Source organism: Orycteropus afer, unplaced genomic scaffold (assembly GCF_000298275.1).
Source record: "Orycteropus afer afer isolate SDZICR_OR568_19922 unplaced genomic scaffold, OryAfe1.0 scaffold00043, whole genome shotgun sequence".
In the NCBI taxonomy this organism is placed as follows: domain Eukaryota; kingdom Metazoa; phylum Chordata; class Mammalia; order Tubulidentata; family Orycteropodidae; genus Orycteropus; species Orycteropus afer.
This window is the reverse complement of record NW_006921630.1, coordinates 8,682,774-8,697,677: the sequence shown is the minus strand read 5'-3', so window position 1 is coordinate 8,697,677 and position 14,904 is coordinate 8,682,774. Positions and strand designations below refer to the sequence as shown.

Below are 14,904 nucleotides of genomic sequence, written 5' to 3'. Positions count from 1 at the left end.
ACGTTCCCTATTAACAACTGGATGAGATTATGCACCCCCAAGTCAGAGGTTGTATGAGCATAATAAAGTAAAGCACTGCTTTGATTTAACTGAGTCAAGGCAATGTAAGACCAGTGATATGAGGTACTGAGAGGTCACTAACACAGCACAGAAGTGCACATTATCTTCCTAGTCCTCCAGTGACATTTTGCAACCAATAAAAGATATGTAAGTCTCAAAAGGCACAGTGCTTAAATCATCAATAACCTCACACATGTGCAATATGTCAGTACCAAAGTAGGTATGGACATGTTTTCTGGACAACCTTCCTTTTTTGAAAATTAGGCTCTTACAAAGAGCAGAGATTCTTAAGAAGTACTTCCTTAACTTTAATATGCATATGTATCACCTGGAGAGCCTGTTAAAGGCAGATTCTGATTCAGTGGGTCTGAAGTGGGGTCCAGGATTCTGCACCTTTAACAAGCTTCCAGGTGATGCAGAGGCTGCTGCTTACTCTCTAAGAGGCAAGAATCTAGATTTCATCTTGAAATTATATTCCTCCCTTTAGGTATGCTGAAATTTCTGAAGGAGTGTATTAATAATAATAGCTAGTGTTGACTAAGGAGCTCTGGTAGCATAGTGCCTAAGGCACTTGACTGCTCACCAGAAGGCTGGTGGTTCAAACCCACCAGCCACTCCTCGGAAGGAAGATTGGGCAATCATACTTCCGTAGTGATACTGCCTCGGAAGCCCAAGGAGGGGTCGCTATGAGTCGGGGCCGACTCGACGGCAAACAACAACAACAACAAGTGTTGACTAAGTAATTAGGCATCGTTTTACACAATTTATGTCTATTCACTCATTTAATTCTCCAAGTAACTCCATGGATTAATACTATCCTCATTTTACAGATAAGAAAAGCGAGTCAAACAAAGTAATTAACCTTTTAAAATCACAGAGCTTGTAGGTAGGATCAGAGATTTGAACCCAAACAGACTAGTTACAAAGCTTTATTAGTAACCACTACTCATACTGGTTACCGTAAGGGGGGCAGGCAAGGTGTTTTGTTAATCTGGATGTTCAGAAAGAAAAGGAAAGTCAGACAGGAACTTAGATTTGGTATCAGAAAAAAAAAAAAAAAAAAAAACATGTAAGTGAAATGCTTCCACTTGGTCACCACCAGAGAGAATATATTAGTCAATTACACTGTAAAGCCATGAGGAAAAAGCAAACAGTTATATTTTAAATTTTCCAACTGGGTTCCTCTCAACACCTTAGCAGATGTTCTCCAAACATTGTTACAACAGCCTACATGGCTGTAGAATCACTGCGAAATTTCTCTCTGGGACAGAAAAGACTATTAGGTCAGGGCTCGTGGCCAAGGCACTGAACATGATGCTGAAATCAACTCCCAGGAGCGTCTTTCTTTTGACTCTCACTGGTCCATTTTGGCCAAAGACAAGGAAAGAGAAGAGTTAAGACTCACAGCCGCACCTTGCCCTCACAAGGCCTGATGGAAAGGCGGAGTCTCTGCAACGGAAGAGAAAACATGAAGAGAGGCCACTGCGTGGTGTGGGAAACCTGCTCCATTGCCCAGCCCAGAAGACAGGGCCCAACTGCCGGAAGTACCAAGCCACTGAGCCCAGGGGCTCCAGGGGAGTTTAGTGGTGCTGTCCAAGGTGCCAACGATAGCTTCTGATACACTTTGCCACCAGCGGGGGTGGCTGAGCAGCTTTGTCTACCTCAGGAAAACAGGAGAGCGCCTGTATGAGTAAACACGCCCCTAAGAGGGGGGCACAACAAGGCAGCACCTGGTGGGTGGGAAAATGTGAGAATTGTGTAAGACAGAGATGGAGGGAGGCCCTGCTAGGGAAATCGATAGAGACCTGTTTAGAGGAGTGTTTGCAGCTGCAGCACTGAACACAATGAGATCTGTCCGCTTTGTGCTTAGGCACTGGCAGGCATGAGTGTAGTGACCAAACTCTCTCTCCCCCAAAACCCCCACCTTAGACACGTTCAACTCAGGCACCGTTTGGGTTGGGGATCACTCTGTGGGGGTAGGGGGTAGGAATGCACAGGGAGGAGAGAGGGAGAAGCCCAACTAAGGGTGGTTGTGGGAGGATGCCAACAGCAAGCAGCAGGAGGAATATCTGCTTAGAGATGCTCCTTCCTTCCTAATGAGGGGTACTGCCTAGAAGCACCACACCAACAGCCAATCACGATCCTGCTGAAGCAAGGAATTAGGGAGGAAGGAGGAGAAGGTAAGGGAAGGGATATAGGGAAATGCTCAAACCCCTGGGGAAGCGAGCCTCATGCCTGTCTGATACTAGAGATCCAACGCAGCTCCAGCTCTCACTTCTGCACACCTGGAGGGTGGGGGTAGGGAGGAGGGAGAACAGAGGAGAAGGGGAGGGGCCTTCTTTGCAGGTGCATCCTCCTCAAGAAAGCTCCTTCCACAAGCATCAGAGTCCACATCTCCAAGCCTACCCCCCCCATGTATCACCACGCCACTGGCATGCCTCCTACTAACATCCCTTCCCACCCCACAATCCCACTTCCTAAAGGCCTTGCCAGGTGCCCAAATTCTTAGTGAATAACAAAGCAGCAAGATGCCTAATCAGCAGTCTGCATTTGGTGCACTTGATTAAACCTGCAAAGAAGCTTCTTCCGTTCTCATTCACCCAGACACCACCACCATCAAAGATGCCCCCACCAGTTCTTTGTGAGAGCAGCTCCTTTGGAGCCAGGGCAAGACAGATTACTTGCACACCTCTGGCCCTCAGCTGATGAATCCAGGCCAGTAGATCTGCCTGGGTCCTGGGTGCTGGGAGAATACAAGCTGGATCATGCACTAAGGGGTGGGAGTCCCCAGTCCAAGACTAAGGACAGGAAGGGCCTTGCGGAGCTACTCTTCTTTGGCTGAGAAAAGAACTCCAACTTTGAATTGTTTGAGGCTATGGCATTAGGGATCGCCTGCCCTGACAGACACTCACTCACTCCACTCTCAGTGGAACTTAAACTTAGTCCCCAGAGTTAGGGCCCCAGCCAAAAGCATGTTTTGTTTATCCATTTGTCTGGTTGTATACAGGGTTTTGGTCCAGAGCTCTTAGAGCTTCTGAACTGATCAGTCTCTTCATGAAGCCTTGACTTCCCCACAGGCAGGCAGTGCAGGTGTCTCCCCAGCTGGTGGGGATGGGGATGGAGGGGATAGACTGAAGTGAGGAAGAGGGGGGTGCTGATTATGAAAGAAAGCCCTGAGATTAGGAGCAATCCAATCTATGCAGAATGCAGCTTGTGAAGAGGCCTGGGGGCCTGAGGATCAGATAAAGCCCAACCCAGAAAGGGGCAGCAATACTACTCTCCCAGGGGCCCTAGAGGTTTCCACATAGGAAAAATCAAAAGTCTTACCTTGAAAAACACTAGTGCCCAAATCGGTCTCTACTGCACCAAGCTCACCCCTTAGATGCACCAAAGTAAAGAGAACACTTCAGAAAAGGGGCAAATTGGCACAGGACGGGAGTGAGGGATAAATTTCATGCTAGGTTTCCCCCCTCACCCCTAGAAATGCAAAGGTGGAGAGGGGGGTTATGGTGGGCAAGAAAGGATATGGCCAATCGATGAGCTTCTTGGCGTATTTCCTGACAATGTTATCTTCTCCGAAGATGAACAGGGATCTGTTGACGGTGAAACAGTTCTGCCGGACGGGAATAGGGTTGTACAAAGCCATAGTCCGCGCCCTCTGCGCTTTCGACTGCTTGTAGGCGGCCGCCTGCCCGGAGGCCGGCACTGGAGTTCCTTGCCGGTTCCTGCTCTGGTCCGAGTCTCCATCGCCAGACCCCGGCCTGCCGACCGCCGCCTCCCCGAAGCGAGCCATCCTGAAGTTCAAACAGACAGAAGACACACAAAGGTGATCGTGGCCGAACACCCGTACACAGCAACAAGCAGAAAGACACACGGAGACTCAGAGCCGCATCCAGACTGGCACAGGGACCACCACCTCCGGGGAGCCCCGGCGAGCTCTTCGAAGAGGCGGCGGCAGCAGCCCCACCGCTCTGAACTGTTGAATCTAAATACAACCTGTGCGAAGCTCCATTCCTCAGAAGGGAAAAAAATGGGGGGCTGGGGGGTCTTGGGGTGCTCAGTTTCTGGAGGCAATTTTTTTTTTTTTTTTCAAAATGCCAGTGTGTAGTGGCGTTCAGGGACTGAAGAGGAGAGGGGTGGAGTAGAGTGCTCTTCAAACATCGCTCCTCTTCTGGCAGACGCACCGCCTAGTTCAGGAAGAGAAGCAGGCACCGGCCCGCTAGGTAACAGTTTGGTGATTTATTGGTTGTGGGGGAGGGAGAGGGAAAAAATAAAACAAAGGAACTTAAAAAAAAAAAAAAAAAAAAAGATGAGGAAGGGATTATGGTAACACGCTTTATAAAGCCAATTTCTGAAAGCCCATCTAAGAAATTCCACAGCCAAGACTTGGGTCTTTAAATCTGCCAGCACAGACGCATCCAAAGGTTGAAGAGAGAGAGGGAGGGGGGACAGCGGTATTGAGGATCCTGCATAAACCGCAACGCCCAAAATATCAAAATAAGAAGTCGATCCAATGAAAGAGGGGCAAATGACTTAAAAGCTCCTTCGCTTGGGATAGAGGTAAAGAAGCATCGAGAGTGCAGCGAAGCCCAAGTGTCAGCATCCGCCCGGAGCGCTCGCCGCTGCCGCCGCCGCCTCCCGGATCAGCATGCAACAGCGATCCGCGGCTGCGCCGGGCGAGGGCGGGAGCGGGAGCGAGCGAGCAGGCGGGCGGTGGGGCAAGCGCTTGGGCGAGGGAGGAACAGGTTGCTGCCGAGCTTAGCGGTAGCCTGACACGGGAGTTAGACAAGGAGTGAACTTCCTCACGAGCGACTAAGTGTTCTCTTCCACCCTAACAGCCCCTCGATACCAAGTAAAGACACGAAAAAGGGTGTAGGAGGAGGGAAGCGAGCGAGCTGAGCGCAGAGGCTCTGCGAAGCGCGCACTGGAGCGCCGGGAGAGACGGGGGAGGGGCTGGCGTGCAGCGGGAGGAGGCGGGGACGGAGCCGAAGGACCCCTGGCCAACCAAGGTTGGAGCTCTGCTGAGTTTTAATGCTGGTTTGGCTTATTTGCTTATTTTAGCTAAAGGGTAGCGGGCCACCTCCGCAAAGATGCAGTGAAGGGTCTCCCTTCCACGAGTAATACCAAGAACAGAGATGGGGGCGCAGCTGGCGGCACGGCAGAGTCTCCGCAAGAGAGCAGGGGCCGGATTAGGGACGCGCGTGCGCGCGCCCCCGCCTTCTGTCTCGGCGGAAAGGACCCACTAGTGCTGTGCTGGGTGCGGTGCCTGGCTCGGTTGTGGCCTCAAGCCGCCCGGGCGGGGAGTTGAGGCCTTTGTGCTCTGCTCTAGGCACTTACGGGCCCCGCCGCCTCTGATCTGCACCTCTCAGGCTGCGCAAACGTTGCCAAGGGATTTCTGCCGAGATGGCACCACCCTCTCCTCTCCCCATCTAGCAGCCTGAGGCCCATCGGGAAGGCTAGAACCTCTGGGGGCTCTGCATCCTGGTGCTGGTGCCAGCTGTTGGCAGGAGCTTCTGCCCTCCCTCTGCAAACTAGGGCCATCTGGGTCAGCCTCCTGAGTTCAGCTGTAACAGAGCCCTGTGCTCCTTGCCCAGAAACACAAAGAAAGGTGGTCCAGATACTGAGGCCCTACCTAGATGGTGAGTTCCGGGCTAAAACTACTCTTCTCAAACTCTTAACGGAGGGAATCTCCCACCCTTGTCTTGACTTCCTCAAACTAACCCCATTAATGAAGGAAAAAGCAGAATTAGTATCTAAGCTGCAGAGGTGGAAAAAGTGGACTTCAAGCCCCAGAGAAAGAGGGGCTATGTTTAGCAACCAAGCCTTACCCTACAGATGACTCAGTGGTTTAAACTGAAGGCTGGGAGCAGCTGCCCCTGTCCATGTCCACACATGGACCGTGGCACACCTTCCTCTGCCTTTTCCTGCCTTGGTCTCAAATCCTGTCCAAATCCTCTCTATGTGAGCAATGGATGGGAAGAAGGGAAGGGCTTAGGAAGGAAACAAGGAAACTGATAAAAGCCCAGAGGTGGAAATCATGGCTGAATGTGGCTTCATGCATGTGAAAGGCAGTGTCTTTGAGATTAATTGGTGAGAAGTGAGGTGACGTCTGAGTGAGAGGCGTGTGTATTCCTACATGTACGTGTCTGTGTGTGGGCAAGTCCATGTGAGCGCTGACACGTGTATTGTGTGAGAATATATGTGTGTGTGAGTGTGTATTAAGAATTTTCCAGGTATTGGAAATCCAAAGGATTGGTCTCAACATGCCCACCCCCAGAAAGCACTGCTGCCCTTGAGGACGGCAGCATGTTGACCTTTGGGTTCAGTGGAGCCCACTTCAGGCAAAGTTACTATTTGAGGTGACAGGTGAGTCAACTCTAATTGGTTCTTTTGATTTCACATTACTGCCTTACTCCATCCTTCTGTCAACCTTAGTCAGAGGATGCTTTCCTGTCTGAATACCTAGTCAGAAGTGATAGGGAAGATAGTATTATGTACCATAAAGTCCCACTAGCCAGCTAGTCACTTAGAACCAATCACATGCACCAGTTTCAGTAATCTTGTTAACTAGGATCAGAAAGGGCTGACTGATAGTATCAAGTCCATGTGCCTGCTTTCAGGCAGGACCATAATCCATGGCAGAAAATCCATTCAATCATAAAACAAATACGTTTAATGGCACCCTCCATATGCCAGGCAGTGTTCTAGGCACTGAGGATACAAAAATGGACAATGTAGATGACAAAAATAATGTTGTATTAAATTAGATTCTATAACTTCACTGGCTAGAATGCTTCACAGACCTTACTCTCCCACTGTAATTTCACCTCTTTCCTTTGTGATTTTGTTAGCAGGCTGGAGGGTGGCCAGCAGTCTTGTGTCTAGTGCTTCCCCCCCCACACCACCCATCACCTAGGCTTTTAAGTTCACTAGCCTTTTAAGTCCCACAGTGATTAGTGGAAAATCAGGGATCCCTGACTTGTCTCTTCTCAATGTCACCCACTCAGCAGAGATCCAATACGAATTCCCTGTCCTCTCTCTGCAGTGTCTTGTGTTTTCTATGGCAGTTGTAATTCTTTAGAGAATTAGATTCCCAAGGCAGGGAAATGTGAGGACCCGCTAGAATTGGAGTCTGCTGGCTGGCTGAGGAGAAGGGTATCAACAAAAATAAGTTGGGGATAATGTAGACTACATTGGGGAATATGAACACCTGTGAAGGGGAGTTAGAAGCTGTGAATTCTTGGAGGATACAGTACAAAGAAGTACAGTCAGAATGCTCTTTGGAATTGAGAATGGCCAGACTTCGTCTCACCTGCTTTGGTCAGGTTGTCAGAAGGGACCATTCCCTGCAGAAGGATGTCATGCTTGGTAAAGTGGAGGGTCAGCGAAAGAGGAAAAGGCCATCAACAAGATGGATTGACACGGTGGCTACAGCAATGCGCTCAGGTATGAGCTGGCACAGGACAGAGCAGTGTTTCATTCTGTTGTACATAAGGTTGCTATGAGTTGGAGATGACTCAATGGCACATAACAACAACAGTCCAAAGGGCAGAGGCAAACATGTTGGTATTATATGGCTTTGAAAATGGACTTGGCCTAATTGCAGAAATGCTGGAAAGAAGACACATTCTCATACTCCACTGCTTGCTTTGAGACCTTTGAGACTGTATTTGGTTTTATGCTCACCAAACCCATCATTCTCCTGGCCCCCAAGAGTGCTACAATTTTAACAGTTGAATATTTTATATACGTGGAAATTTCTCATAAGTTTTCCATTTATATGGACTGCACAGCTGATCTTCACTCCAAGCCTCTGGGCTCAGCCTAGTGACACATGTATTATGTTTCTTTGGACAGACAAAGCAACAGTTTCAGATAGGTAGTTTATCATTTCTTCACACCTGATAAGAGGCAGAGGAACCTGGACTTCTGGCAGATCTTCTGCCTTCCAGTTGATTGATCTTTCTAATACCCACACCTTCCTTCAGGGCAGTAATAGTATAATTTCAAATTGTTCGTGGCTGAAAAAGAAACTATACATTTACTATAAGCCTATGGAAATGCTATGCTCACCATACTCAAATTTAATTTCATCATTGGCCAATTGCTGCAGACACCATGCTGGGAAGGTGCATAAGACTCTGAGAAGGTATCTACTGCCCTTGAGATCCAGGAAAGCCCTTAGAAAAAGTCCGAGATCAGGTCATTGCCATAATGCTTTATTTACATAAAGGAAATCTGGTAAACATTCTTAATCCAATGCTCTCAGTTCCACTGCTCTCTTAAAAACCCAAAATGGATATGTAAAAAATCAGCAACTGATCGCAACTGGTTGCAAACCAGCTTGAAGACCATCTGAAAATCCTTTTCCAGCCTGGGAGAAACACCTCACAGGACTGGTGGAGCTGTATTTTCCTGTTGTCAGAGCACCATCTACTGGTCACTTGCTACATCACGGTGAGCACAGGTACTTGTCCGCACAGCTCCCCCACTGCACCATGCCTCACAGCCTACCAGCTCCAAAAGATGTGGCCTTTTGTCACCAGCTTCTACCCGCTGTGGGACTCTGCTAAGGTCCAGGCCCCAAACATTACCACAGTGCAACCAGTCCATCTCACAGTACCTGCCTGGACAATACAGCCCCACACACTGGGCCCCATACACAGACACAGAAGTTAAGATGGGGCAGCCAGATGCACCACATGTTTTTCCACAAACATAGGCCAGCAAGCTCCTGAGATGGGAGCTTAAAAGGAGTTGAAGGAGCAAATAAAACACTGTCCCATACTGTTAATCCCACGCAGACAGTTATATTTCAAAGCCTTCACCCTGTATCCCCTCAGCCATCCAAGGCACAATCAGGAGTGGGGTAGACATGTAGATCTCTCTGTCCTACTGTGGAAAAGTAAGGAAACAAGGTGGGCTCATTCTGTCTGAAACCAGGCAGCCATGAGAGTTTGTACTGAGACAGAAAGATGTGAGTGTCAGGGTGGGTAAAACAGTTTATTCCCCTCATTCATAGAGCTCTTCCCAGATCAGCCAGGCTGTGAGCCATCTTCCTATGAGATTTTAGCCCTTAACTAAGGAGTAGGCATTTCTGTGCCAAGAGGCACCTGTGCCCCTCCCACCAGCCCTGCTTCCTCATTTCCCCCTTCCCTGCTGCTTAGACTCAGATAGTTTATGCTTAAGCTATCAGAACCCCTTTTGTTCTATTCCCCCCCCCCACTGAGCTTTTTCAAGGAATAGACTCTTATGCAAAGCAGTGCTCTAAGGAACATAATGCAGAGAGGATTTGGGAGTGGGTTCTTAAGAAAAAAGTTGGCAGGAGACCATGTACGAATGCATAGCATGGCAGAGAAGCCCTGGTGATGCAGGCATTTCCGGAGTCTAGTGGCTTCCACAATACCTGGCAGCCCTTACTTAGGGAGAATACACAAATTCAAATCCTATGTAATGTCTAAACCTAGGACCAACATGTCTCAAACGTAGGCTCAAGAAGCCCCAAAGTTCCAACATCTTAGCAGTTAACTATAGACTCAAATTTTTTGCTAAAAATGTTTTTTAAAACCATTCATTTAGAACAACTCAACCTTTCCTAGGTGCCAAGTGTGGTGATGTTATCTCATCTTTGCTGCAGGACTGTGAGGCACATTCCATTATCTGAGGCTCCAAGGGGTCTAAATTAGGAAACAGCAGAGCCAGATCTCCTGATACTAAGGCCAGAATTCTTTACTATGTGTGGCCACTACCAAAATAACATGTCAAAATAATGTTTTCCTTGCTGAAGAGTCAGGTCATAGGCGTGATCCCAAGGGTCTGGGAGTGGTAAGGCATAACCCCTGCCACAGGGTTAAATTTCTAATACTTATGACCCTACCCCATAGAACTGTTATGAGGATTAAATTAGTAAATGTGTGTAAAACGCTTAGAAAATTACTGGCACATGACTACATTAGTGTTTGTTAAAGACATTTAAGCTATGAAGTCTCAAAAAAAAAACCGCCATCAAGTTGATTTGACTCATAGCAACTCCCCCTTGGGTTCACAAGGCAGTATCTCTATGGAGGTAAATTGCCCAATCTTCCTTCTGAGGAGTGGCTGGTGAGTTTGAACTGCTAGTCTTCTGGTTAGCAGTCAAATGCTTTAGGCACTGCGCCACCAGAGCTCCCTCCCAATGGAGGCACAAATAGTTAATGCGCTGTACTCTAACCGAAAGGTTGGAAGTGTGAGTACACCCAGAAACACCTCAGAAGAAGGGCCTGGCAATCTACTTCCAAAAATTTAGCCATTGGAAGCCCTATGGAGCACAGTTCTACTCTGACACACATAGAGTTGTCATGAGTTCTAACTGACTTGATGCCAACTGGTTTTTATGGTAGCTAGGACCATGGTAACACACAGCAAACACTGCATCTGGTAGCTTTCTATTTCTGAAAGCAGGCCTCGAAATCCAGTCCTAGATGGCTGGTATGTGTGTGTGTGTTGGGGGGGGGGGGTCCTGGAGGAGCAGGGAGTTACACTTGCTTGGGACCTAATAAGAAAAAGGAATAGGGAATAGGGGAAAAGAGAATGGAGGGAAAAATGTTTAAAAACCAATGAAGAACCCAAAGGCTGGGATACCGAAGAGAGATGTGTTTGTTTATATATTCATGAATTCATAAACCCATTTCACAAATATTCTTTAAGCTGTTTCAATGCACCAGGCACTGTTCTCAGAGATTCTGGGACTCAAAGATAAATTAGACACAGTCACAGCCTCTAAGAGGTTATAGTTTAAAAAAGAATGGAAAAACCACCAAGATGGGCTCTAATACAAGGCAAAATGTGGAGGGCACCATAAGGAGTGCTCTGGGAGAACAGAGAAGGGAGGCAGCCAGGAGAAGGGAAGCATCAGTGAGGACTCTTTGAAAGAGACAGCATTGGAGCAGGAGAATGGGTAACTCATTGTAACTCAGCAGCAGGGTATCATTTGTTTCTACCACAAAATCATTCTTTGCATGGGGTGTCTTGCTATACAACTTCATATACAGTTTTCCTGTACAACTTTGCTTTTTAGTTTTCCTAAACAATCCCCTGAGATTTAAAGCTCAGGCTGCCCATCCTATATGCATGAAGGTTCAAGGGCCCCTAACCCACGTGACCAGAACTGGGTGTGGTTTCAGGGCCTACCACACCAGGAGCTTGGGTAGGTAGCCTGCTTCTGTGGATCCCTTTTAAAGGAACTGCCACTACCACTAGCAACAGCAGCTCTGTGACTGGGCAAACCACAAAAGAACCTTCATTTCTAATCCTTTATTAAGCCATAAATACCCGCTCACTGGAGACGCGTGAATTTGGCCTTTCCGTGAGAATGCATGTATCAGGTCCTCTCCTGAAGGCAGTTTGTAGAAAGGCTGAGTGCCTCTGCCAGCCACAAAGAGGTCACCATCCTGGAAACACACCAAATTTGCCAACATCCCCCCATGTCTGGAGGCATGCCATGCCTAGGAGGCATGAAGAAGAAGCAGGGAGCGTGAGTTCCTGGGATTGGAAGGTGTGCAAAATGAGTGGGATTGAGTAATTAATCAATCAGTCGCCATTTTTATTTTCTTTAAATGTATTTAGCACCACAAAGATTCTAGTATCACCCTACTTCTCTTACTCCTAAATCCTCTTTTCCATAAGATGCGCTCTTCAGCCTGAACAAAAGCCAAATATGTATAACCTGATAGACATTAACCCTTACTGAGAAAGTAGGTTTGGCGGAGTTCAAAAGTTTATCCCTTTTCCCATCTCTGTCCATTCTACCTCCTGCCCTCAGGGCCCAGCCTTTCTGTCCAGCCAAACCGAAATGCAACAAGATAGTCCTCCCAGAGTTCCTGCTCCCACTGATGGGAGTGAGCTGAGGGCACACTCATATCCAAGGGTGAGAACAACTGACAGGAGCATACCCATGCAACCACCCCTTTGGTCCCTTGACTCAGAAAACAAAACACAGCCCACACATTGCAAAACTTGGTCAGCCTGGGGTGGGCTTAGGCTGACATTCATTCAGCAAACAAAATGAGTACTTCCCTCCATGTGCCAGGCATTATGTCACATGCTGGGCAAAGGAGGTAGTGTCTAGGAGAGGAAGGTCCAGGTTGCATTCTGAACTTGCTTGCCTTGACCCACCTCCTACATTTTACTCTTGAAGGTAACAACTCAGTAATAGGAGAAGCAGCTGACAGCTGATTCAGAGCCCACAGAAACCCTGAAGACCCAGAGAAGAGAACTAGATCCCACTATACACAGCAATCTTGCTTCTTCCAGGGCCCTTTGAGTTGGACTAGTCAGTCGATTAAGGCACCACCTGTCCATCATCACACCCTCTGTCTCCCACACTCTCCTACACTGAGCAGCTGGTTACTCCCACCTGGTATAAAATAATCAGAGTGAATAAGTCATTCCCATATGATATGGACTTAAGGCAAGTTTTGAATGTGCACCTGGGCTTTTAAGAATGTGGGGCAGGTCATTTGCTGGCTGCTTCCTCTTTCATTCCCCAGAATTTGCACTAAGACCCTCATTGACCTCCAGTGTTTCACCTTCTTATTGACCACTCTGCACATTTGGCATCTCTGACCTCCCCTTCTTCTCAGACTCATCCCCTTTAAGTATTGCAATTACCATACTTCCTAGTGTCTCACAAACTGTTTCCATAACTCCCCTCATGTAGAAGCACCCAGGGGTCTGTGCTCAACCTCTTTTTATCTTCTCTCTGACTCCTCTCCAAGTCATACTATCACCAACAGTTTCAAATGTCCCCTCTATTCCCATAACAACATCACTAGCCCTCACCTTTCACCTCATTTCCAAACCTAAATGTCCAACTAAATAATGGGTATCACCATATGGATAGTCCTTCATTACCTCAAATTCAGCATGTTTAAAAGTGAACTCACTATAATTCTTTCAATAAAGTTCCCTCTCCTGAAGCTCAGTTTCTATCCATGTGACGTCATTCTTCCTATTACTTAACTTCAGTGGCACCCTGCTGCCTAAAAAAAAAAAAAAAGGCCAAACCCCTTAGCCTGACAATGCAAGACAATGTGACCTCAACCCATCTTTCTATCATCATCTCTTCTCGTAACCAGAAAACAAGTTGCTATCGAGTTGACTCCTATTCTTGGCAACCACATGTGTGTCAGAGTACAAGTGTGCTCCTTAGGGTTTTCAATTGCTATGAACTTTCAAAAGTAGACTGCAGGGCTTTCTTCTGAGGCACCTCTGGTGGGCTCGAACTTCCAACCTTTCAGTTAGAAGCTGAGCACATTCACATTATAGAACAACGAGGGATACGTAAATCATCTCACAACGTGGATAAACCTGGAGGACATTATGCTGAGTGAAATAAGTCAATCGCAGAAGGACAAGTATTGTATGAGCCCATTACTGTAAAAAGACTGAGAAGGGTTTGCTTGGGAAAGGGAACTCACTTAGTAGGTTACCAGGATGGGGAGGGAAGGAGAGGGATTAATTGGGCTAGTCGGGGCTCACACGCTGACATGGGTAGGGGGAGGGATATACAGGAAGGATGTATGACCACCATGATAACATTAGGAAATGGGAGGACACCAAATTGTGCACATAAGAGATAGACGACAGATGCTAATACCAAGCAATGTGTCTACAATACTGCATTGCCATTAACCCCAAACACTAGGCTATACAGATAAACACATAAACATCTGAGATGATCAGATGGGGGTCAGTGAACAGAAGTATACTCTAGACCAAGGATAGAGTCAGCTGAGGCTAATCTTGCACAGACACCAGTGATACAAAATACCTGCAGTCCTTACAGAAACAATAGAAGACAGACAACAGAGTAATCCCTCACAGACAACCAGACACTATGGTAGAGAGAACCAATAGATCTACTGTCTCAGGACCATAGCACTGGGAGACACTAGACTCAATTGGCACAACAAAATACATAAAAGCATTGCTCCACATCCTACATTGGTGAGTAGCGACTGGGGTCTTAAAAGCTTTCAAGCAGCCATCTAAGACATAGCTAAAGGTCTCCTAGCATCGGAAATGAAGAAGAACGCCAAAAAAAAAAAAAAAGCATTTAGAAGCAATCAGCCCTAAGACAAGATGGCCCTCAAGACGAGAAGAACTAGATGGTGCCTGGCTACCAATGCCAACCACTTAGGAAAGGATCAAATCTGGAGATCCTGGATAGAGTGGGAAGGAAAACGTGGAACAAAATCCAAGAACTCAATAATGACCAGAATTACTGGTCAGATGAAATCTGGCAAGATTCCCAATACTATGGCCCTGGAATACATTCTGCACTTGGACTGAAACACACCCCCAGGGGTGGGCTCTCAGCCCAATGGTTAACAAGATGTACACACAGACCACTCAACCCAGAATGATGTACCCACATACTCTATGGTAGTATATCCCGTAGAGCAATAGACCATGGGACACCAGAGGACCAACATTCAAATTGAGGAAATGCAGGACAAACAGGAGTGCATAAATATGAGGGGCACAGGGGGAGGGTTACAGGGTAGGGAGGGGAGGAGACTGGGTTAAGGTTGGACATGGAGAATGGGGAATGAAACTAAATGTACACGTTATGTTGAATGTAAAACAAGCTCTTAAAGTAAAATAAAATAATAAAAAAAGGAAGGGCACAGGAAAGGGATAGCCACAGTGAGAATATGGGAGGAGAGCTTTATATGGTTGGGCATTGTAATCGAGGCCATGAAATGTGCATTTCATGTGCATGAAATGTTGTGTGTAAAATGAATCTGTAAATTTACACCTACGTCACAATAAAAAAAATTTAAAAAAAAAAAAGAAGCTGAG

General features: G+C 47.1%; 1 protein-coding gene across 1 annotated transcript in view; it reads right to left on the bottom strand.

Annotated features, from left to right (window-relative positions):
* The window catches only part of CACNA1E (calcium voltage-gated channel subunit alpha1 E), a 548,688-nt gene extending 544,835 nt beyond the window's left edge, over nucleotides 1-3,853 (bottom strand). Inside the window, exon 1 of the mRNA XM_007937646.2 lies at nucleotides 3,588-3,853. Coding sequence (XP_007935837.1) covers nucleotides 3,588-3,853 — 266 coding nt within the window. The remainder of the gene's footprint in view (nucleotides 1-3,587) is intronic.
* Between the last annotated feature and the right edge of the window lie 11,051 nt (nucleotides 3,854-14,904).